At 48.7% G+C, this 23,510-nt stretch overlaps 1 protein-coding gene across 1 annotated transcript in view; it reads left to right on the top strand.

The window, feature by feature from the left end:
• Positions 1-23,510, top strand: part of LOC116885856 (WD repeat-containing protein on Y chromosome-like) — a 50,082-nt gene that overhangs the window by 5,701 nt on the left and 20,871 nt on the right. Inside the window, exons 3-10 of the mRNA XM_032887189.1 lie at positions 4,572-4,723; positions 10,546-10,648; positions 12,347-12,444; positions 12,528-12,607; positions 13,489-13,543; positions 15,264-15,309; positions 16,628-16,687; positions 20,468-20,628. Coding sequence (XP_032743080.1) covers positions 4,572-4,723; positions 10,546-10,648; positions 12,347-12,444; positions 12,528-12,607; positions 13,489-13,543; positions 15,264-15,309; positions 16,628-16,687; positions 20,468-20,628 — 755 coding nt within the window. The remainder of the gene's footprint in view (positions 1-4,571; positions 4,724-10,545; positions 10,649-12,346; positions 12,445-12,527; positions 12,608-13,488; positions 13,544-15,263; positions 15,310-16,627; positions 16,688-20,467; positions 20,629-23,510) is intronic.

Raw genomic sequence — 23,510 nt, 5'->3', positions numbered from 1 at the left:
GGCACTGCTGCCTGTTCCAACTCCAGTCACCTCTTCTCATAGTCAGAGCAAACTTCACAGCCATGGCGGGTGAACAGGAAGTGCCACATGCCGTAGGTACCCTCTTCCCGGCAACAGCTCTGCAAATGGATGAGGACGTTCGGATTAGGGAGAGGATGACAGCTCTGGACACCACCACAAGCCAGGTGACTTGGGGTGAATAACTCAGTCCTTCGAAACTGACTTCGCTCTTTAGTGGTTGACACCGGCCCAAGATGGGAGAAAGACCCACCTTGTAGAGGAATTGTCCTTGTTAAAGGCAGTGCGTGCACACTCGGTTCAACACACAGTGGTTTTAAGGGCAGGCTGGATGAACACAGAAATAAAGACAGAAATAAACTGGTGAGGAGCAGGGTTCAAAAATGGGCTTCCCTGCTCAAGCCTCTTACTTCCGGTCCTTGGTAATATTAACCTGGTGAGCCCCTACATCATGTCGTCTGCGTTTGCAGAAGCTATTTTTAGTTGGCCGATTTGTTGTTAATTTGATAACTCGGTCTAAACTTCTATGTAACAAGTGTCTGCCTACCTTCCCTTCATGGATCTTCAGCACTGACTCATCCCGCCTGAGATGGCTTTTTCCCAGACTCCAGAATTTCCTGTGTTTCCTCTCTGGAATCTTATGTATTTATTGTTCCATTCTTTGGTGCTATAACAAAATAACTGAGACAAACCAATTTACAAAAGAGATCAGGCTTGTTTATTTCATGGTTCTAAGGCTAGGAAATCCAGAAACATGACACTGGCACCTAATTGGGGGTCTTCTTGCTATGTCGTTGTATGAGGCAAAGCAAATGTGGTAGCTTAGCCCTGTCTCTTTGTTTTTCAATAACAGTCTTAGCTGCCCAAGGTAGAGCCCATGATCTTGCACATGCTAGGTGTCTTAGGGTTTTAGTGCTATAAAGAGACAATATGACCATGACAACTCTCATAAAGGAAAACATTTAGTTTGGGGCTGGCTTACAGTTTCAGAGGTTCAGTCCATTATCATCATGGTGGGAACCATGGCAGCCTGCAGGCAGACACTGTGTTGGATAAAGAGTTGAGAGGTCGGGGTTGGGGATTTAGCTCAGTGGTAGAGCCCTTGCCTAGGAAGCTCAAGGCCCTGGGTTCGGTCCCCAACCCCAAAAAAAAAAACAAAAAAAAAAAAAAAAAAAAAAAAGAGTTGAGAGGTCTACATCTTGATCCACAGGCAGCAGAAGGGCACTGTGTACCATACTGGGCACAGCTTCAGCACAGAAGACTTCAAAGCCCACCCCCACAGTGACGTACTTCCTCCAAAGCCACACCTCCTGACAGTGTCAAAGCATTCAAACCTGAGAGTCTGTGGGGGCCATCCCTACTCAAACCACCACACCAGGCAAAGAGTCTACCACTAAGCCCCCCCCCCCCGTCTTTCCTGGAGTCCCATCCTCATTCATCAAATCCTGATTGCCTACCTTTAGATACCATTAACATATGAATTTAGGGGGCTGGGGATTTAGCTCAGCGGTAGAGCGCTTACCTAGGAAGCGCAAGGCCCTGGGTTCGGTCCCCAGCTCCGAAAAAAGAACAAAAAAAAAAAAAAAAAAAAAACATGAATTTAGGGATTGAGTTTGCCACAGAAATTTTGGCGCATACGCTCCAATCACAGCACCTCATGTCAGGGAGTGAGAAGAAATCAGTGAGGAGAAATCAATACCCACAGCAGGGGAGCTGAGGATGGCGGTGTGGGTTACCTTTCTTTCCAGTAAAATGGGTGTGCTCCAACAGATTAATACCTGAGAAAAATGGCAAGCAGCCCTCGGGTCTGCGCTTCCGACAGGGATTCAATATTGGTTGGCCATGCTGACTTCATAACGGGCACAGATCCACACAGATACAGGGATGAGCTGAAACTTTCCTAGCCAGTTTGCTAGCGCTCAGAGAACAAAGGGAAAATAGGCAGATATAAACTCAAAAGTTTAGAGTGTGTGTATGGGGGCGGGGTTAGTCAAGGGGCGGAGTCTTCAAAGGGGTGGCACTTGGCCTCTGGGTCAAGAAGACAAAGCCCCGCCCAGGGTTGCAAGCTCACTCTCCTGTTTCCTTAGCCTGTAAATTCAGAACATCATTTGGAGTCAATGGATAACACCTACCTCACAGAGCTGGCCTAAGAGAACAATGGTGTGCGAGGCTGTGCTATTGTTTGGTTCAATGACCTTGAGTGTTAGAGGCTTTGTCACCAGTGCAGAACTATCAGGAAGTGGAGGAACCTCTACGAAGTGGGATCCAATGCCTCTTCAGGTTGTTAGGAGCATGATCTGGAGGGAAGCAGCGAGACCTTGTCCCCCTTCTTGCTTTTTGCTACCTGGCCATAGGGTGAGCAGTTCTGTGTGCCCTTCCCCCTCACTCATGCCTCTGCCATGAGGGGCTGCTTGCCTAAAGGCAGCAAGGCCACCAAGACTTTATGTTGGACTCCCCGTAACTGTGAGTCAAAATGGACCTTTGCTCTCTCTAGTTTTGAAAGTACCCACAATAGTGATAGAAAGCTGACTCCCTTGATCTGGAGAGATGGCTCAGCGGTTAAGAGCACCGACTGCTCTTCCAGAGGTCCTGGGTTCAAATCCCAACAGCCACATGGTGGCTCACAACCATCTGTAATGAGATCTGGTGCCCTCTTCTGGTGTGTCTGAAGACAGCTACAATGTACTTATATAGAATAAATAAATTAATTTTAAAGAGGAGGGGAGGGGAGGGGGGGGGGAGGGGGAGTTAACTCACATTGGCTGCAGTAACAAAGTGCCAGAAGAGACAGAGTGAGTTAAATAACAGAAATGCACTGGCTTATAGTCCCAAGGCTAGAAGCTCAAACTGTCAGGTGGCGTGGGGTCTTTGGAGGGCTGTGAAAGTGGGGTGGACCCAGGCCCCAGGCCTGCCTTGTAGTAGTCTGGTATTCTTTGGTTGGATATGCTCTGTCCTGATCTCTGCCACCATGGACGTGTGCATCTTCCCACTGTCTCCTTCTAACTCTCCTCTGCTTGCAAAGCTACTCACTGTGTTGGATCAGAGTCTAGCCTATTCCCTGAGGACCTCATTCACCCTCACTACTTAATCTCAACAACCCCGTTTCCAGATTGAGCCCCTTCCTGAGGAACTGGGGCTATTCACCATTTGAAAGGAGGGTAGCAATCCACCCACAACAAAAAGTGAAGGAAACCAGGACTCAAGGTAGCTGACACAATGGTGGACACAATGGTGGGTGTGTGTCGATTCAAAGCGCAGCCACTGTCTCTCTGATGGTCGTGGACGTCCTCATTTTGTGCTTGGCCCAGCCTGCTCTTCTCTCCTTTATTTTATTATTTAGTTTGGTTGGTTTGTTTTGTTTTCTGGGTTTTTGTTTGCTTGTTTGTTTGTTTGTTTTTGAGACAGGGTTTCTCTGTGTAGCCCTGGCTGTCCTGGAACTCACTCTGTAGACTAAGCTGGCCTCAAACTCAGAGATCCCCCTGCCTCTGCCTCCCCAGTGCTGGGATTACAGGTGTGCGCCACCTGTACCCCCGACATTCCCCCTCCCACCCTCACCAACCCCTCCCCTCTGGCTCCAGCTGCTCCTCTCTTGCTCTAAGCCCCCACCAGCTCACAGTCTACAAAAGAATGCCAGAGCCAAGGCGTGGTTTACAAGCCTAACAAGTGATTGACAGCAAGATCACTGCAGTCATGTTGACCCATTATTATATTTTAGCCACTTCTCTAAGCGTTGTCTATAATCAATTTTCTAAAATTCTCTATGCAACTCCGTCAGAGGGAAAGGTGCCTCCTCCAGGTGGAATAGAACTGCCACGTCCTGGCCGAGGTGAATTTAGATGTGTGCAGTGTGTGTGAATGTGTGTGTGTTTACATCTGTGTGTCTCTGTGTAATGTGTACATATGTGTGTATACCTGTGTGCATATATATGTATGCGTTTGTCTGAGTGTCCGTGTGTATGTGTCCTCTACATTACAGACAGTACTGAGGGGAAGCAATGTTAGGCTACCCAGGTGGAACTACTTGGATTCCAAACCAGGTAGATAGACTCTCTGGTCTGACATGTCCTCGGACAACAGCCACATAGGAGGCCATTCCATGTGACTTCCAAGTATCTGCCTCGTGACAGGGTTGGTGGTCTTGTATTAAAAATTGGAAACAGGTTTGATTATTAAGGTTGATTATTATCCCAAACCAGATCCGAGCTGCGGAAGCTGGATCCATGGAGAATGAGGTGACTGGTTACTTCCTTGTGGGATGGATAGAGACTTGTGGTCACAATCATCCCCTCTCTTTGGTCACCCTTCACACTCTTTCAGCATTTTGACTGTAAGTGGGGGTGGACATGGGCTAGAGTTTAAATTCAGTCAGGTCAAGCCTGATCCCACAACAAACAACTGTAGGCATATAGCAAATGTGCAAACCGTATTACTACAGAGTGTGTGGCACACATAGGCTTTAGAGTCTGCAGCCAGCCTGGGCCACATAGGGAGAGCCCACCTAAAGAAAGAAGAACCAAATAAAAACCTATTACTTTCCCCCATTTTCTCCACAGATCTGGGATCTGGAGACCCACAGCTGCTGCTGTACAGTCTCTTCCAAAGCCAGTGGCATCAAGGGAGAACTCACAGCCTGTCTGTATCTCCCCAGACCTAGAGCCCTGTGTGTGGCCACGGGTACCCTGGCTCTCTTTCACCTAAAAGCGGGGTAGGAGACTGTCTGTCATCTGAGCTTTGCATGTACGGTGTTCTAGAGGGTTCTAGAGGGTCCCGGTGGTGCGGTCAATATTCTAGTCAACGCTCAGGTCACAGGCTCTGAAACTGCAGCTTATATTTGATGAGTCTCTCTCCACGCTTCCTCTAGTGGCAACAGAGCAACCTGTACTATCTAGAAGTGACTTCCTTTCGTGCCTGTCCCACCCACCAGCCTTAATCCTATAGTACATAATTCATTATATCTGGATCCATATGTCATCATGTGTGTGGATCCGGAGCAGAGTCCAGATCCAAAGGCAGAAGCTGAACAGGAGATCTGGGGTGAGGGGAGTCTGGCGTTCCTACAGTGCTGTTGCCTCTGCCACTCCCCATGCCTCAGAACCCCTGTGGTGGTTTGAACAGGTTTGGCCCCTCTAGAACCATGTGCTTGAATGGTTGACTCACTCGGAGTGGACCTATTAGGAGGTGTGGCCTTGTTGGAGGAAGTGGGATAAACTCAAGCTACGCCCAGTGAGCTAGTCTCCTGGTCACTTATGGAAGACATCTCCTGGCTGCCTTCAAATCAAGATGTAGAACTCTGAGCTCCTCCTGCACCATGCCTGCCTGGATGCTCCCATGCTTCCCGCCTTGATGATAGAGAACCAAACCCCTAACCTGTAAGCTAGCTCCAATTAAATGTTTTCTGTAAGAGTTGGCTTGGTCACATTGTCCCTTCACAGCAATGGAACCCTAACCAAGTCACACCCCATCCCCCATCCATAAAGCAAGCTAGCCATGCAGGCAGCACATTCCAAAGTGATGGGGACCCCTGAGTAGATTCTCTTCCCTGGTACCTGAGGCTATAATGCCTTGGGAGCGGCGTCTCCCCAATTCTACACACATTCTAGTTTCCTTGACACCCCCATACTCTACCCCAAGCCCCAGCTATAGTACCATTGCCTTTTTGGCAAAGAATAGAGTGGCCAGTTGCCTTTTCTTCCACCTCTGCCCTCCCTGGGCTGGAGAGGACTCTGCACACCAGGCCCCTTGGCTATCTCTGGCCTTCCTGAACCGAGGCTTTCCAGTCTTACAGTAACATCAGGTGTGCAGAGGTTGCCTAGGTCAACCCTTTACAGATGCATAAGTAGGAATCCATTAGATGAGGGTGGATTGCCAAGGTGCATGGGAGCCAGGGGCAAAAACAAGACATCCTTCCTGGGAAGGCTTCTGGCTTTTTTCTGCACCCACCTGCCTGCTTAAATGAATCAAAAAGGAGAGGGAACCTTACATGAAAAAGCAAAGCAAGAAGGAAAAAAGACACAAGGAACGTAGAGATGTAGAGACACACAAATTGGCCCTCACAGAAATCTAAAACTCTAAAATTGGAAACTATCAAACAAAAGCCCAGAAGCATTATGAGACAACAAACCTCGGATGCCACTGAGTTTTGTGTTGGTCATGTGCTGCTGGGTATGGGGTCTGGCCTTACGAGTGGTTCCTATGCCAAGTAAGACTCCATTAGAGGAAAGGAAAGTTTCGTTTGGGAGTGGTCATCAGCTGGAGATAGCGTCTGGGTTAGGGATGAGAGCTTGTATCCACCTGCACTCTCAGCTCTGGGACTGCAGTCTCTGTGCATGCTGCCACGGTCGCCCTGAGTTCACACGGCACCGGTCCTGCTGTGTGTAGAAGGCCTCGTGCCTCTGGTGTTCTCCGTCCCCTCTGGCTCTTAAAATCTTTCTACCTCCCGCTCTGCAGGATTCCCTGAGTGCGAGTGGAGGTGGATGGAGATATCCCACTGGGAGCGCTCCAAGGTCCAGCTGTGGGCCTCTGTGCTTGTTCCCATCCACTGCAGGAGGAAGCTTCTCTGATGGTGGCTGAGCAAGGTGCTGGGCTTGCTCATACACTAGAGAATATATAGTACAGCAGAGTGCCGTTAGGAGGCGTTCTGCTGCTGTCTTCCTGAGGTAGGGTGGTAGTATTTGGTTTCCCCTGGGTCCTTGGCCTATCTAGCCTCAGTTTGTTGGCAACCAAGCAGTGTTGGGCATGGGTCTCATCTCATGGAGTGTTTTGAGCTTTTAGGGGATTTCTATATGTGCCAACGTGCATCTCTGTCTATATGTGCCAGTGTGTGAGCCTCTGCATCTATATATGCCAATGAGTGTGTCTCTGTGTCTATATGTGTCAATGTATGTGTCTGCATCTGTATGTGCTAATGAGTGTGTCTCTGTGTCTATATGTGTCAATATGTGTGTATCTCTGTGTCTATGTGTGTCAATGAGCGTGTCTCTGCACTTTTATGTTCTTCTTGTGCTTTTTCTTTGACTTCTTATTTGTTCATTGTTCATTTGTTTTCATCCTACTAGAGTTTGTTTAGCTTTGCTTTTGTCTTATTTAAGCTTGTTTATTTTTTTTTAGATGCCAGTTTGTTTTCTAATGAAAGAGCAGAGGAGAGCGTGAATTTGGGTGGATGGGGTGGTGGGGAGGACCTGAGAAGAGCAGGGGCAGGAGGAACCATAGTCAGAATATAGCTTAAGAAAAAAGATCCAACAAACAAACAAACCCTAAGGGTGGGGAGGGAGGATTCAACAATTAAGAGCGCTTCCTGCCCACATGGGGGAGGGGGAATCAGGTTCAGTTTCTGGCACCCATATTCTCCTTGGCAGCTCACACCTATCCATAAACCCAGTTCCAGGGGATCCCATGCACTCTCTGACTTCTCCAGGCATGAGGTGCCCATGCGGTACCCATACATACATGTGACCAAACAGTCATGCACATTAAGTAAACACAGAAAGAAAGAGAGAAAGAGAGAAAGAGAGAGAAAGAGAGAAAGAGAGAAAGAAAGAAAGAAAGAAAGAAAGAAAGAAAGGAAGGAAGGAAGGAAGGAAGGAAGGAAGGAAGGAAGGAAGAAAGAAAGAAAGAAAGAAAGAAAGAAAGAAAGAAAGAAAGAAAGAAGCAAATATCAGACAAAAGGACATGTCCTTCTGGTGCCCTTCCCCACAGCCTAAAGACCCAAAGGCAATGGAATAAGCCTCACCCTTCTGTGGGAAAGGAATTCTCCCCTGCCCTGCTAGTTTGAGAGTTGGGGGGCTTGGCATATGCTTTAAGAACTGTTAGGCTCTCTGCAATCCAAAAGCATGGCCCTCATTACAGCCAGCCTGGTACCAGTGTGGCCCATTTTTGTTTTTTGTTTTTTGTTTTTTTTTAAATTTCTTTCTTTCTTTCTTTCTTTTTTTTTTTTTTTTAATGTGGATACTGGGAATCAAACCCAGGACCTCTGGAAGAACAACCAGTGCTCTTAACCATCTCCCAGCCTCGTGTGGACCACTCTTTATCCCCTGTTATTCCTCCTGGCTACACAACATACATTCCTCCCCCCACCACAGCTTCTCCCAATGTTAACCAGCATACACGGTCCAAGACAAGGATGCAGAAAATCCTTAGAGTGGCCGTCATAGCCTGAGGGTCTCAGGTACTTTTTCAAAAGGGTGACTGGCTTCCTAAGCCCTCTGTCCTCCCATGCCTGCTCTTGATTTGTGAATGTAAGCACAGGCGGGCATTTCTTAATTCATCTGCTGTACTCAGAGGTCAAACTGCGTGTCAGGAGTCCATTTCAAGGGACCTGGGGATGGCTCAGTGGGCAAGAGAACTTCCTGCTCTTGCAGAGGCTCCAGCTCAGTTTCTCGGACATCGGGCAGCTCACAACTGCCTGTGACTGTACTTCTAGAAGGCCTGACACCTCTGGCCCTTACAGTCAGCTATACGCACGTGCCTGAGCCCACACGCAGATACGCGCTTACACATAATTACAAATATCTTTAAAATTAACTTCACCGGAAAAACAAGCACATTTCACAGCCTCGGGTGTGACCTTGGTCTTAGCCACCCACTCCCTTTCTAATCTCGGTGAAGCCATGCGGCCAGCTAGAACGGCTCGGAAAACTCAAATAGAGGCGCAATGGAATGACTGGTGTAGCCAGGCTCCTCAGAGAGCTTGAGTGCTTCACTCAGGATGCCAAAGCAGCCCGCTGGAACTGGAAGCTTCTGCCAATCAAACTCCTGTTTGTTCTGCATGATGGAGTTGTGTAGAACAAACAGCTCACTTGATTGATTCCTTTTGGAACGCAGTGACTGGAAATTCTGCCTCATGGCAAACACACTCTCAATCTCTAGTGCTAACAATTAGGTGCCAGATCCTGTCTCCTGTCCTAGCCCACCCCATCCCTGCTGTCACTCGGGAGCTGTGCAACCCAGAGTTACCTGGGCCCTCATTTGCAAAGCCTAACTCCTCCCCCAGCATCTGGGGGAAAGGATCAGACTGGCAGCCAAACCCAGAGTTATTTCTTCTTTCCCTTGGTTCCTCCTTTCTTAGGACTTCCTGCTTCCTCCTGCCTGCCCCAGACCCAACATTACCTCCTCACACCCAGGGACACGCTGCTCGTTCTTGCAGAACTGAGGCTGCAGATCTGTGGGAGGCCAAGCCTGAGGATTCACTGCAGAACAATGAACAATGAAGAGGGAGGTGGCAGGGAGAGCACACGTGGAATTAATGCTCAGTATTATGTCCACCACATGCAGACATTTATGTGCATTTCCTCCTAATTATTCCTCACATCCCCACAAGGGGTTGTATTTTGCAGATGAGGAAATGAGGCCAACGGGCTCAAGTGGCTGTTGAGTGCTGGCTTCCCAGAGGCAGAGTACGACTCAGTCCGATCGCTCTGACGTGCCCTTTGCACCTGGGTGCCCCTGGGAGCCACAGCCCAGGGCCTACTGCCCTCACCCCTGCAGTCACTGAGAAGTGATGCCTTTGGGGCAGAAAGATTCATAGTGTACTCATTTGTTTACGTTAGCTTGGGAGGAGATCTGAATTCTCATCGCTCTAGATCATTCTATGAACCATCCAATCACACTCCTCTGCCCTTACAAGGCGATGCATGGCCGCTTGTGGTGGTACACACCCGTGATCCCAATATTGCTCAGGAGACGGAATCTCAGAAGGATCTCGAGTTTGAGGACAGCCTGAGCTACAGGAGAACCTGTCTCAATCAATCAATCAATCAATCAATCAATTGGAGGTGCATGCTCTCTGCTTCCCTCTTTAGTAGTCATTACACCTCATCACGCGCCAGTCACGTGTGTTCTGAGCGTGTCTTATGTGTCAATCACGTGTACTATTCTGAGAAGATGCCCACATAGCTTTTCCTATTTAATCCCCATGTCTATGGCTATGATGAAATGCCACAGCTGAAGCAAGTTGGGTAAGGGAAGGGTTTATTTGGCTTGTGCATCCACAGCACTGTTCATCATTGAAGGAATCAGGATAGGAACCCAAACAGGGCAGGAACCTGGAGGCAGGAGCTGCTGCAGAGGCCATGCAGGGGTGTTGGTAACTGGCTTGCTCCACACGGCGTACTCAACCTGCTTTTTTTATAGCACCCAGGACTACCAGCCCAGGCATGGCACCGCCTGCTGTAGGCTGGGTCCTCCCTCATCAATGCCCAACAGGCTTGCCTATAACCAGATCTTACAGGGGCGTTTTCTCAATTGACTCTCCCACCTCTCTGGTGACTGTAGCCTGTGTCAACCTGACATAAAAACCAGCCAGCCAGCCCTGTTACAACCCTGTAAAAGGAATCACTACCCCCATATCGCAGATTAGAGGGTGGGATTTTAAGCAGTTAGGCAAATTTCCCAGGGTCCTAGATCCATCGTGTGGATCCAAAGCCTTTCTTTCCTGCTGGTCACTGTGTAGCAGAACAGCAGATAGCCCCCCTCCTGGGTCTCCTAGCAAGCAGTCACAAGTGTCTGTTGTCTCTGTTTTTCCTGAACTAGATCTGTCCCAGAGCCCCACCTGCTGCGTTCCCACCAAGAGCCCGTGGTGTGCTGCAGGTACAACCCAGCCTTCAGGCATGTGGTCAGCTGCTGCGAAGCCTCTGTAAGTGTCCGGTCCTTAGCATTGACGTGTCCGTGAGGTAGCCTGGCCTCTCCATCTTCCCATTAAAGCTGAGCAGTGTGTTCTGTTCCTAGAAATCAACAGTGGGGTGGACGTTCAGTTCTGCTCTGTTAATGACCCTGTACTGTTTGGACAATCTTTGCTTAGAGTCAAGTGGACGTGCCTGGCGTCTCTCCAGCGGCTCTCAGTATGAGCTCTATGGAAGGAACATCGTTCTGAGAGTATTATATTCTTGTGATTATCTCGTGTGTCGTACAGCAAATACTTCTCATTAACTGGTTGAAACACTACTCTACCGTCTGCTCAGAAGACCTTGAGAGCAGGCTGAGAAACCCTCCCCGGGGTGGTTGGTAACTGACTTCAGCCATTAAGACAGAGGATATTGGATTCCTGGCGGAGGATTCTCATTCAAAGGCTGCTCACGGGTTGGGCATGAAATAGAGTCATTGCAGGAAGGAAATCAACTGTGCTGAGGAAGGTCATAGGAGTGGAACTGTAGACAGCACAGGAAATGAATCCCATCGCCACCGCGTCAATCAAATATCCAATGAAACTGCTGGGCCCAAGGGTTTATTTGAGTTCATGTTCCAAGTTACAGTCTACTGCTGCCACCAGGAAGTCAACAGGGCCGAAGCTGCAGACAACTGGGCATCACGCATGTACAGTCCAGAAACATCAACCGAGGTCACTCATGCTCCATCCACAGCCCACAAGTGTGAGTTCAGGTCACACGGCATCCACGGTCCAGAAGTGTGAGCTCAGGTCACACTGCACCCACAGCCTGCAAGTGTGAGTTCAGGTCACACTGCACCCACGGTCCAGAAGTGTGAGCTCAGGTCACACTGCATCCAGGGCCCAGAAGCATGACCCTAGGTCACTCTGCATCCACAGCCCAGAAGTATGAGCTTAGCTCCTCACTCATTCCAGGACTAATTTAAGGAACTGTGCCTCTCACACTGAGGATGGGTCTTCCTACCTCAGTTCACCCAAGCTTAAGAAAATCCCTGCCAAGGCTGCCCGAAGGTCAGCCTGATCTAGAGAAGCCCTCGCTGAGACGCCCCTCCCTGGGGATTCTAGATCTTGTCAAGTTGATGCTTAACACTGTCACACCCACCAACACCCTGATTCTGGACTTTGAACCTCCAGACTGTGAAACAAAACATTTCTGTTGTTTAAGAGATCTGTCTGGGGGTTGGGGATTTAGCTCAGTGGTAGAGCGCTTGCCTAGGAAGCGCAAGGCCCTGGGTTCGGTCCCCAGCTCCGAAAAAAAGAACCAAAAAAAAAAAGAGATCTGTCTGGCCATGGCAATTTCCTATGGCTGTGCTAAGCTGATGGATAGGTTCGTGGAAGCCAGCTTGTGTGTGAGTACAGACAGTTCCTAGGCAAACGCTTATCTTTAAGATTTATTTATTTTTACGTAGTGTGTTTGGGTGTTTGGCCTGCCTGTACACGTGTTGTTGTACTGTCTGCAGAGGCCAGATGAGGGTGCTGGGTCCCCTAGAACTGGAGTTACAGATGGCTACGAGCTGCCATGCAGGTGCTAGGGGCTGGATCCCTGGTCCTCTCCTGCTCCCCTATACCGTCATCTTTGATATTTACGTCACTAGACTTCTAAAAGCAAAGTTCCTTTCATTTGATGGTCATTATCCCTAAGCCATCTTTCTTTCAACTTTGATACAGGTAGTGAAAGTGTGGGACCTCGAAACGGGAAGATGGGTGTCTGAATTTATTGGCAATGCTGGCATCACCTGTCTGGCCTTTGACTCCAGCGGAAGAAGGTACAGCCTTTCTCTGGTGTGCACGAGCCCCTCAGCAGGGTGACCTGAGTCCTGTCATCCTAGTGGTACAATCTGGTCCCTAGGCTTGTTACTGGGGGAAGAGATGGCGGTCTGAAAATATGGAGCTACAATAATGGACACTGTCTGCACACCCTTCAGCATGGCAAGTGAGGCGGGGACTCCAGCGAGCGGTCCCCATAGAGTGCGTTTATCATAAATGGAAAATGAACCAAGTAAGATCGAGCCTCCCAGGTGTATGGCATCACTCTACCCCCTTTCTCTCTATTTCATGGTATTTAATGTTTCTGGACTTACATATCTTGGAGATACAACCACACAAATTAAACGCAAGTCTCTTATTACAAATCTCACCTGGGGATGGAGAGATGGCTCTGCAGTGAAGAGCACTGGCTGCTCTTCCAGAGGACCCGGGTTCAATTCCCGGCACCCACATAGCAGCTCACACCTGTTTTTAATTCCAAGGTCTGAAAGCCTCAAACAGACATGCATGCAGGCAAAACACCAATGCATATAAAATAAAGACAATATATATGCACAATGTAAGTATAGATATATAGATACTAAGATATATAGATATAAAATCTCACCTACTCCAAAGCTACTCATTTATTTGCTATGTCTAATCTTGGTTTAAAAAAAATACCCTGATTCTGGCCTGTTGAAGGCCAACAGAGCAGGTAAAGAGCATATTCTTCACCGTTTAAAAGGGAAGAAATAAAGTCAAGGTGGAAGAGGCATGAAGCTAAATTCATGAGCCTCACCCTCGCACCTGCTTTGACCATCTGCCCATCCACTCACTCCGTGTCGTGTGCCTATCCAGAGAAGCCAAGCCTCTTCCTGTAGCAGATCAAGGGCAGAATCAGATGGAGAAGGTGGTCACAAGCAAACGGTGCTTTAATGGAACAGGCGTCTAGTGAGTAAACAACAAAGTCTATTCTGACACATTAGGGCAACCCTTGAGAGCTGATTCGAGCGAGAGTTAGTAAAGAAATTGTTTGACATAAGATGATAATGTATTTCTAGATGAAAATCAAAATGAAGTCTGCGACTGTACCTACATGGAGGTGAACCGAAACGGGTGAGTTCCATCCAGCCTGGGGTTGTGTTAGCTAGCTTTTCATCATTGTGGGGAAAAAAATGCCTCGAGACCTCAGCCTGTGGCAAGATGGGGACGTCATGGTTAGAAGGGCAATGGCAGAGAAGAGCTGCTCAGGTCATGAGGAAAAGTGAGAGAGACCAAAAAGCCAAGGACTGGACACAGCTTTCAAAGGCATACACATCCCTGGCAGCCCACTTCCTCCAACCAAGACCCGCCCCTCTTTCCGCATTGAAATATTTACTTCTTTATTATGTGTGTGCATGTCTGCCTACATGAGTTCACATGTGTGCAGGAGTCCCTGGAGGTCAGAGGGTATAAGATGCCCCGGAACTGGAGTTACAGTTGGGAGCCACCGGGTAAGGGAGCTAGGGAACCAAAACTGGGTCCTCTGCAAGAACGGTCAGTGCTCTTAGTTGCTGAGGGCCTGGACCCCACCCCTTAGATAAGTTAGCACCCTTTAATCCAGTCACCACCACACGGCAACTAAAACTTCAACATCTTAGCTGTTTGGGATCTGATGGCCATAATGACAGTGAAGAGAATTTTCCAGAATAAAAAGTATTTGGGGATCCCGGATGCTTCCGGGAGGTAATTTAGGCAGCTAGGCTCTGCCAGAGGGCTGAAGGAAATCTCTGCACATTGGGACAACTGTTTAGAAAGCTATGTCCCCACTGTTGAGGTTTAAATCTCAGCCCCCGTCCAGACAGAACACACCAAGCCAACATGGTTCCACGTGGAAAGGTTTAATGAGAGAAGAAGAGTAGGGAAGGGAAGAAGGACGCCAGTCATGGGCACATGAAGGGAAGAGGGGGGAGGGGAATGGACAGAAAAGGGACAAAAGGGAAGATGCACAGAAGAGGGCACCAGAGCAGAGAAGAACAAAGAGAGAGCAAGAGAGGAGGGGGCAAGCAGTCCCCTTTATAGCCAGGCACAGCTGGCTGTTGCCAGGCAACTGGGGGGCAGAGCATACCTGGCTGTTGCCAGGTAGCTGTGGGGGTGGAGCTTAGACAGAGTACCAATACCCACCAAGTGATTTATTAACTAGAAAAAAATCAGCAGGGCTGGAGAGACGACTCAGCGGTTAGGAGCACTGACTGCTCTTGCAGAGGACTTAGGTTCAATTCCCAGCACCACATAGTGCTCAAGAACATCTGTAACTCTAGATCCGGGTATCTGACACCTCCTGGACTCCTCAGGCACCAGGTGCACAAACATAAATGCAGGCAAAACAGCCATATTCATATAATAATAATAATAATAATAATAATAACTATTTTTTAAATGCCAAAGTAACAAATCACAAAGTGAAGCAAAAATACTGTAACTCCTCCCCGAATACCCTTTAAGAGAGAGAAGCAATCCTTAGGTTATTTCTGTGAGTAGCCTTGGCTGGAGAGTTCAGACACGCTCTGAAGATCAAGTAAATCTCCCCTTTCCACTTCCCCCACCCCGCCCCCGCCTGCCCCAAGGCAGCTGCTTACAAAGGATCTGTAGACCTCAGACTTAAGGGGTGGCTGTTCCTGGCTCCCGGTGCTTTAAAGGCTGACCCTGATTTGTCATTTCCCGTTGTTCTCCATAAGCAACGGAAAGTATCCTATCCTTTCTTTTATCCTGTGGATAAGGCAGGGTTAAGCCATAAAGTTAATAACAAACCGAAGCCAGAGTGTTATAAATGTATCTTTTGTTGTTGTCGTCTTAGGTGTGTCATAGCTGTTGGATGGGACCGAAGAATAAACGTATATTTTGTAAGTACAATGTAACAAATGAAGACATTTCAAAAGCCCTCCTCTCCAATGGACTTCCTCCCTCCATCTCATTGTTTAGATGTATTTGTATTGTTTTTGTAATTATGCGGAGGTTGGGGGGGGTGCATGTGAGTGCAGGTGTTCACGGCCGCCAGATCTCTGAGAACAGAACTCAGGTTTTCTGAAAGAGCAGCCAGAGCTCTTAACCTCTGAGCCACCCCTCCAGCATCCTACTTCTCCTTTAAAAATAGATTCAAGCATGTTTTTGCTGCCTGGAATAAAGCAAGTGACACACACAGGAGTCCCTTTATTTCTCCTTATTCTTTCCTCTCCTCTTTTCTAAAGACTTTCCTCTCAGTGTCTTCCCAAAGTTCCCCTTTAGAAGATGTACCAGCTAGGAGAGCTTCCAGAGCCTCTGGGTTCCTAGGAGCCGGAGGTGGTGCAGGTCTTGAGTTCTATTCCTGACTCACGCCTCCCGGCTTCCCCGCCCCCAGCTCCTCCTGGCCCCTCCTCCCCAGCCTACTTGCAAAGACCTAAGTCCAAGTAGGAGGCTACGCTGAGGGGTGGGGGGGGGTGGGGGGGGGGGGGGGGGGGGTGGGGGTGGGGGTGGCCGCCATGGTAGAGGAGTGTGAAAGACTTTTACTTTCTTCATTCCTCCTGACCTGTCTCCTAGAGCGGCTCCAATCAAAAAGAGGCAATAAAAGGCCACCGATAAACGTCTCTGCAGTCATGAAATCCCTCTTTATGGAGGGGATTAGGAGACAGAAGTTTAAAGTAGCGCCCTCAAACTAAGTTTTAAATCTACCTGTGACATTCTATTGCCCTGCTTGCTCTGCTGGGTGGTCCTGCGTTTCCTAATGTCTTTAAACACTGTCCGTTCTCCTTATTCATTTCAAAGTTCACTATATTTCACAGCCTAAGCCTCGCATCCCGAGAGTGATTTGAGGGATGACTACCTGGGAAATTTCAGCACTGAATCTGTCCTTTGGTATTACAACTTCCCGGGCTGATGGCGTTGGTTTAGCCCTTGAAACAGCCCTGGGTCTTATTATAAAGGCAAAGCTATGCGGTGGATCCAAGAGCTTGTCAGTTGACATATGATTTGCCGAAATGCAATCACCCAGACGTCAGGAGAGGATTGCTTTTCATTCCCACTGTCACTTGGGGAATTTGCTTTGACATTTCAAAAATCTGCATCAGTGGTGGGGTGAGGGGTAGGGTTATGAAATGTGCCAACACCTTCTCTTCTGACGTCGCGAATGTGTTGGCAGCTCATTTAATGGCTTGCACAATGGGTCCTGTTTGGCTTTGTATACAGGACATTCCTCGTGATTTTCATCACTTCCGGAAGCCTCAGCCCCACTGGCAGGATGACCTGGTGAGCCCCAGCCCACTGTCTGGCCCAAAGTAGCACACAGTGAAGACCTCCTTCACGATAAAGGCTCCCCTGCGCGTCCCGAGCCTGCCACGCATGCTCAGTTTCTCCGAAGCCTCTGCTACTGACCGCCAGACTCCTGCCTGAGTAGTACATGGTCCAGGCAGCTGCCTTCTCTCTGGAAGAGGTGGTGTGATGGCCCCATGTTCAAGTTGAGGTGTGAGGCCAGAGGGGCAGAGTTAAAACCGCGCTCCTTGAGTCCAGCTGGGGAGTCCCCGGGTGCAGGAAGCTCAAGGTGGGGAGGGCGTGTTTTTTAATCAAAGTTTTTCCTTACCTGTTCCTTTTTGGTAAGCCAAATTGTATTCGTGATGTCATGGCATTCCTGACTCTGTGTGGCTTGTTAGAGGCCCAATGCTTGTCATGGGTCAGAATATCCCCAGCTCCCTACAGTTTCTCAGGGATGAACGACATCCTTCAAAACTGTTTACATGCCAAGGCATTAAGACACAAAATACAGAAACTAAGGTCACCCCACCCAGCTGCCTGTCATAGGACCAGCTATTCTGTACCCTACCAATATTCCACAGGGCACATGTCGCTAAAATACAAACTCCATTACCTGAGTTAGGGCTACTATAGCTGTCATGAAACACAAAGAAACTCAGGGAGGAAAGGGTTTATTCAGTTTATGCTTCTGCTTCACAGTTCATCATCAAAGGAAGTCAGGACAGAAACCCAAAGCAGGATCCTAGAGGCAGGCATTGATGCAGAGGCCGTGGAGGGGTGCTGCTTACTGGCTTGCTCCTGATGGCTTGCTCAGCCTGCTTTCTCATAGAACCCAGGACCACCATTCCAGGGGTGGCCCCATACACAATGGGCTGGGCTGTCCCCCATCAATCACTAATTAAGAAAATGCCTTACAGGCTTGCCTACGGCCTGATCTTATAGAGGCATTTAATCAATTGAGGGTCCCTTCCCTCTGATAACTCTAGCTTGTGTCAAGTTGACATGAATTTAACCAGTATATCCAGGTAGCCAGTCCTCATATGACCTCCTCTGTGGTCTGGAAGACCTTGTCCAGAGCCCAGTTCATAATAATTACCCGGTAATATGTTTTCATTCATTCAGCTTCTACTAAATGCCTCTTGTGGACCAAATATGTGTTGTTTACGGGAGTTCCAATTGTAATAAGCAAGCTCTGACATGGTCTTGCCTTCTTCACAGAGCTTGCAGTTTCGCCAAGCACCAAGGGAAATAACGAAGTCATATGCAAGGTTTCCCAGGGGAGCCATGGCGTCTGGCTATCAGCTTAGGTCAGTGAAGGACATAAACATTTAGTATTCCAGCACGCACACGTCTTTTTCGAGCACTGGCATACTCGTGCGCTTAGTAGGCAGGCACAGAAGAGACGAATGCGACTCTTAAGAAGTTCACAGGCAGGTGAGGACACAAGCAGAATCCGGGAGATCGAAAGATCACTAGGGGTTCTTTAGGAAGGGAAAGACGATCTTCACGTGAGCAGAAGGAGATGCAGGAGCACAGTGCAGAGGCACAGGAGCGTGTCTTTTGGAAGGACTGTGGAGAGTCTGATGTGCCAACATCTTAGAAGTAGGAGAGCAGATATGCTAATGAGTTGCCTTAACAGAAAGCACACCCTACAAAGCCTAAACAACAAAATTCTATCTCCCCTCCCCCTCCCCATACCCTTCCCCCACCTTAACCCCCTCCCCCACCCTCCTCTCACCCCCACCCCCGTTCCAGGTCCTGAGGCCAGGTCCTGGTGAGGGCTCCCTTTCTGGCCTTCAGATAGAAAGCTAGTCACTGTCAGCCTCTTTGATATGTCTCCGCATAGCAGAGCAAACAGGAACTGTGTGCCTCTTCCTGTTCTTGTATGGACACTAATCCCGACACGGACCACATGCTCATGATCTATGTGACACCAATAACCTCTCTAAATACCGTTGCCTTCCTTACTTCGGCTCAATGGTTCTCAACATTTCTAAAGCTGTAGGACCTTCAGTACAGTTCCTCTGTAATTTTGTTACTGTTATGAATCATAATTTAAATATCTGATGTGCAACTCCTGTGAGAGAGTCGTTTGACACCGCTGCCCCCTCCCCAACCCCAAAGGGGTCACGACCCACAGGATGAGAATCACTGGGTTGGGGTTCTGACATGTGAATTTTGGGGACTCAAACATGCAGCCCAAGAATAGGAAAGAAAACATTATTCTACAGTGGGGGTAGGACATCTGGCAGTAGAGGATCATGGGAAGGCGATATCTAACAGTCTTTGCTTTCCCAATAGTCTCACAATAAAATCCAAGAGCAAACAGAGTCTCTTTGGCAATTCAAGCCAAGTTCTCAAGGGATGCTCTCTGGCAAGCTCATGAAGACAAGGTTGGGATATTTTAATATGGCGGAGAGAGAGCAATCGTCATTACATAGCAATCACCCACATGAGAAATGTAAAATGCTCATCGCCAGGGACCTCTGAACTCTGCAGCTCTGCTCTCCACACACCAGGCTCAGGTTGTTGTCTGCAGCAGAGGCACCTGGGCAAAGTGCCTCCTCTTGAGAGAAGCCCATAGCTTCAATTTCCATTCACAGTTGTGCCTCAGGGGAGGGCAGGTGAGTGCACTCTACTCTGGTATGTGGGTTTCCAACTGGTAGGAAATGGTAGAGGTTAGGCTCAGTTCTTTCTTCCAGACCCATGCTTCTAGAAATAAGACTCAGATTCAAAATATATCCATAGATAGCTTGGCTCTACTCTGATTGGATCATAACTAAAACAACCCAATTATTTTAACCTACATTCTGCTGTGTGACTGGTTACCTGTGCTTGGATACCATGTGTCTATCTCCTTGTATTTTCCTGGGTGGATTTTCCCTCACCTGGGTCTCTCCCAGAATTCTTTTCACTTCCAGATGTCCTACCTTCCATTTGCTACCTAAGTCATAGGCCATAGGCTTTTTAATTGACAGGCAATGCAGCCATACAATACATAAGATATTCTCTCTACAGGAAACCAAATCTCCTCAGACCATAGCTTAGTTCCCTTGTCCCACGTGTAGCCTGAGAGGGAATGTGAGGTCCGAGTTGAACCTCTTCCGGGACCTCTTGAATGACACTCACGGAGGCGCTGATCGTTGCAAAAGCAAGAGGAGTTTAATTCCAACACACCGGGGTCCTCCCACTTCAAGGGAGACGACTCCGAGCAGACTCTGACAGGGACTTATATACCTTGCAAACAATTGGGGCAGAATTCAAACAATTGGTCACTAGGCAGGGTATTATTGATGGGGCAAAGTGACCTCCAAGCTGACTCGTGATCAGTGGACCATTCTGGACTTTCCAGAGTGGATGGTTGGGAGTCAAGGGGAGGTCGGTTGGGAGTCACAGGTAGCTTTGTTTGACAGTTTGGTTTGCAGTTGCTCCAGGAACTAACTACTCCCTGGAAGGGAGGGGTCTTTGTGCTTGGAGGTTTGCGGTAGAATTTTCCCACTGGCCTTAGATAGACCCCAACCTGGCTCTTTCAGGAACAGCTTGTCAACAACCTGCTAAATTTGGGATTTATCCTAAGTTGCAATCATCCCTAAATGTGGCATCCCTACTGCACGCATCTTCCACCCAGCCACCAAGTCATCTCCCCCAGCATCCCCTCAGCGTCTCATCCACTGGAAGCTCTCAGGCTCCCACACCATCCCTGTCCTCCACCTCCACTGGTGGCCCGTGACCCACAGACTTGGGATCTGGTTCCTCAGCTCTGTCTTTCTTTCTTAGAACCATGGGCACAAGGAGGACATTCTCTGTGTGGCTCAGTGCCCCCCTTTTCTTCTGGCCACCTCCAGTTACGACGGAGAGATAATAGTTTGGAATGTCATCTCAGGTCACATGTACTGCAAGCTGAACACTCCCAGCCCCATGGACCCTGGAGAAGGTAGGTAAGGGGCAGGTTCCACAGCCTCTGTACACAGACCCTCATTAAAGGAGTCGTCTCCCTTCTGGACCTCAACCTGCTTGGGAGGGACTGCTCTTATGTCATGTCCATCCTCCCCAACTTCCCGTCCCTGTCATGTATCTGTCATGGCCATCCCTGTCCATCCCCCTCCCTCAAAGCTGAGCAAGAGGTTAAACGAGTAAAAGCCCAGCCCCCCATTCCTGATCATAGAAGTCTATCTCAGTATCTTTGAAGTCTTTATCTGCTCCCAACCTGAAGGATGCTCCCACTGAGACCCCCGGTTGTACTGGTAACTCCTTCCTTCCCTTTCATACTCTTTCTCTCTATTACCATCCGCTTGCCACACTCATCTTCTACCCGCCAGCTCAGCCCACACAGCATCCCCTCAGTGTCTCATCCGACTGGAAGTTCTCCATGCTGTCCATTTCCTCCCCCTCCTCTGGTGACCCACGACCAACAGATCTCCAACCTCAATCCATCCTTACTACTTGAGTATTCAACTGCAAAACTTCACCCCCACTCGCCACTCTTTGGAGGGAAGCTGGCTCCGTTTCTTCTGGGTCCTCTCTGTCTGCCCAGGAGCATGGCTTCATTCCTTTCTTTTGTCGTCAAAACAATGATGGTGTACCCCTGAAGTGTGCCTGGTCCAGTGCTTAGCGAACCTCTTAGTAACCATGCATGGCAAACAAGGCACAAGTTGAAATGTTTCCGGTTTTACTGCTGGGTGTGCAGGGCTGGGAAACTGGCTATAGCCAATTGGCAAATAGGCTTCCTTCCTTCCTGGACCCACCTACCGAGCCAAGCCCATCCTTCCAAAGCATAGCTGTCTGCTTTGGAGCCACAGGAAAGGAGATTGTTAGAGTTCCTGGTTCGATCCCGGGTTTCAGCACCAATGTTAAGTTTTAAATCTGGCCTGTGACAGAAGGCACCCAGACACCATGGTTTCACGTGGAGAGGCTTAATGAGAGAAGAGTAGAAGAGCTGAAAGGAGGCCAGCCATGGGCATGTGGGGAGGGGGGCATGGGGAAGGGGGCAAGAACAGCGAAGAACAAAGAGCAAGAGGTAGTAAGAGGGGGAGGAGGGGCAAGCAGCCCCCTTTATAGTCAGGCACAGCTGGCTGTTGCCAGGGAACTGTGGGGTGGAGCATACCTGACTGTTGCTAGGCAACTGTGGGGCGGAGCATACCTGCCTGCTGCCAGGTGGCTGTGGGGGTGGAGCTTAGAATTCCAACAGAGATGACACAGAATGTTGGTTGTTTGGGCATATAATTAGGAAGGCCTTTCATTTCCTGAGGCCCAACTCACAAATCCTCAGCAAGCCATGAGTGAAGGAGATTAGATCCCTTGCTCTAGGCATTTAAAAACAAGACAAAACAAAACAAACACAGAAGCTCTGAATCATTTAGTCAGAAAATACTTCTGACCTGTTCCCAGGTGCATAACACTCTGAGACGTGACGTCAGAGGTATAAGATCTTAGGGCTTCTGGTCCTAATGCAGAGACAAGGTTTGGGTACCTATCAAGTTAAAAAAAATAATAATAATAATGGTTAAGTCACGTGGTCAGCTTGAGTGCCACCTAGAGGGGATAGACGGTGAAGCCTGTGGCAACCTAGGCGTCAGAGTGGAATTCTGACCCGACTCATCCATCACCAGTGCTTCTGATCCCCACTTCTCCACTTGTTTAAAAAAATTATTCTCCGAAGCTCCCTCTCTCTGAGAACACCAAACTGTTCCTTTTTGTTTGTGTTTGTTGTTTTTAATCTTCGGGGAGAAAGAAATGGCATTCGTTCCATTCCGGAAGTTTTGTTTCTTTGCCATTAAAATGAAATTAAAGTCACTGGCTTAGGATGTGAGGCTAACACTTCAGGAAGCAATTCTGATGCAGAACCCACAAGGACTGTAGACCGGAAGCAGTCTCTTTTTGAGAATCCCTTTTGTTACAGAAATACAAATCCAGACATCACTGCAGTAACACTTCCGCAAGGCAGATTTTCACACACACACACACACACACACACACACACACACACACACGCGCACGCACACATGCACACACACACACGCACACACGCACACACACACACACACACATGCACGCGCACACACACACACACACACACATGCACTTGGCGTCTCCCGTGCCCACACACAAAGGCATGGGTACACAGGCACATGCACACATGGTTTGTCCACCCTTCCATGAAGGAACAGCCTGGCTGTTTCTTGACAGTCACACCAAAGCCCAGGGGTCTTTCTCACACAGACTTGCTGAAGAGGATGCCATCTTCCATGCAGAACCACAGTTCTCTTCGGGAAAGGGCTTGCAAAACTGGACAGAGTGAAGTCTTTATTCGGCCGATTCACGAATGTTTCGGCTCCATTTCTTCAGCCTGAAGGGGACTGTTGATTCCTCTTCCACATCACAAAGAATTTCACTGTGAGAGAAAGAAACCAGGGGATCCCAACCAGGCCAGAGTTCAGGAAAGTCGGCCCATCTGAGTCGGAGGAGGTTGATATAGGAAAGCCATCGCTACCCACTGGGTAGCTCTGTCGCCAGCCATTTTCCCATAAGCTTGTTTTATCTACTGCTCACACTGACCCCGAGAGATAGGCGGTGTCTGCCTGCTTACGTCAGCAGGCGCCTGACACTTGAGAATTAAACTGGTCTCTTGGTTAACAGCTGCCATGGGCTGAGCAACTTTGAGAGAGGCACTGTGGGGTCATTAATCCCTTCAGTCTTCACAGCAAGGTTATATAAGAGACTCGTGTGGTCTCCACCGTGAAGGAGAAGGTCATCTCCATGTGACAGATGGGCATAGCTGAGGTGGTGCAGGGGGGCCATACTCCTACCCTGCATGAGTAAG

The sequence above is a fragment of the Rattus rattus genome, chromosome 16 (genome assembly GCF_011064425.1).
Source record: "Rattus rattus isolate New Zealand chromosome 16, Rrattus_CSIRO_v1, whole genome shotgun sequence".
Taxonomy (NCBI): domain Eukaryota; kingdom Metazoa; phylum Chordata; class Mammalia; order Rodentia; family Muridae; genus Rattus; species Rattus rattus.
The sequence above is the reverse complement of the archived record's forward strand: the minus strand, read 5'-3'. Positions and strand labels throughout refer to the sequence as shown.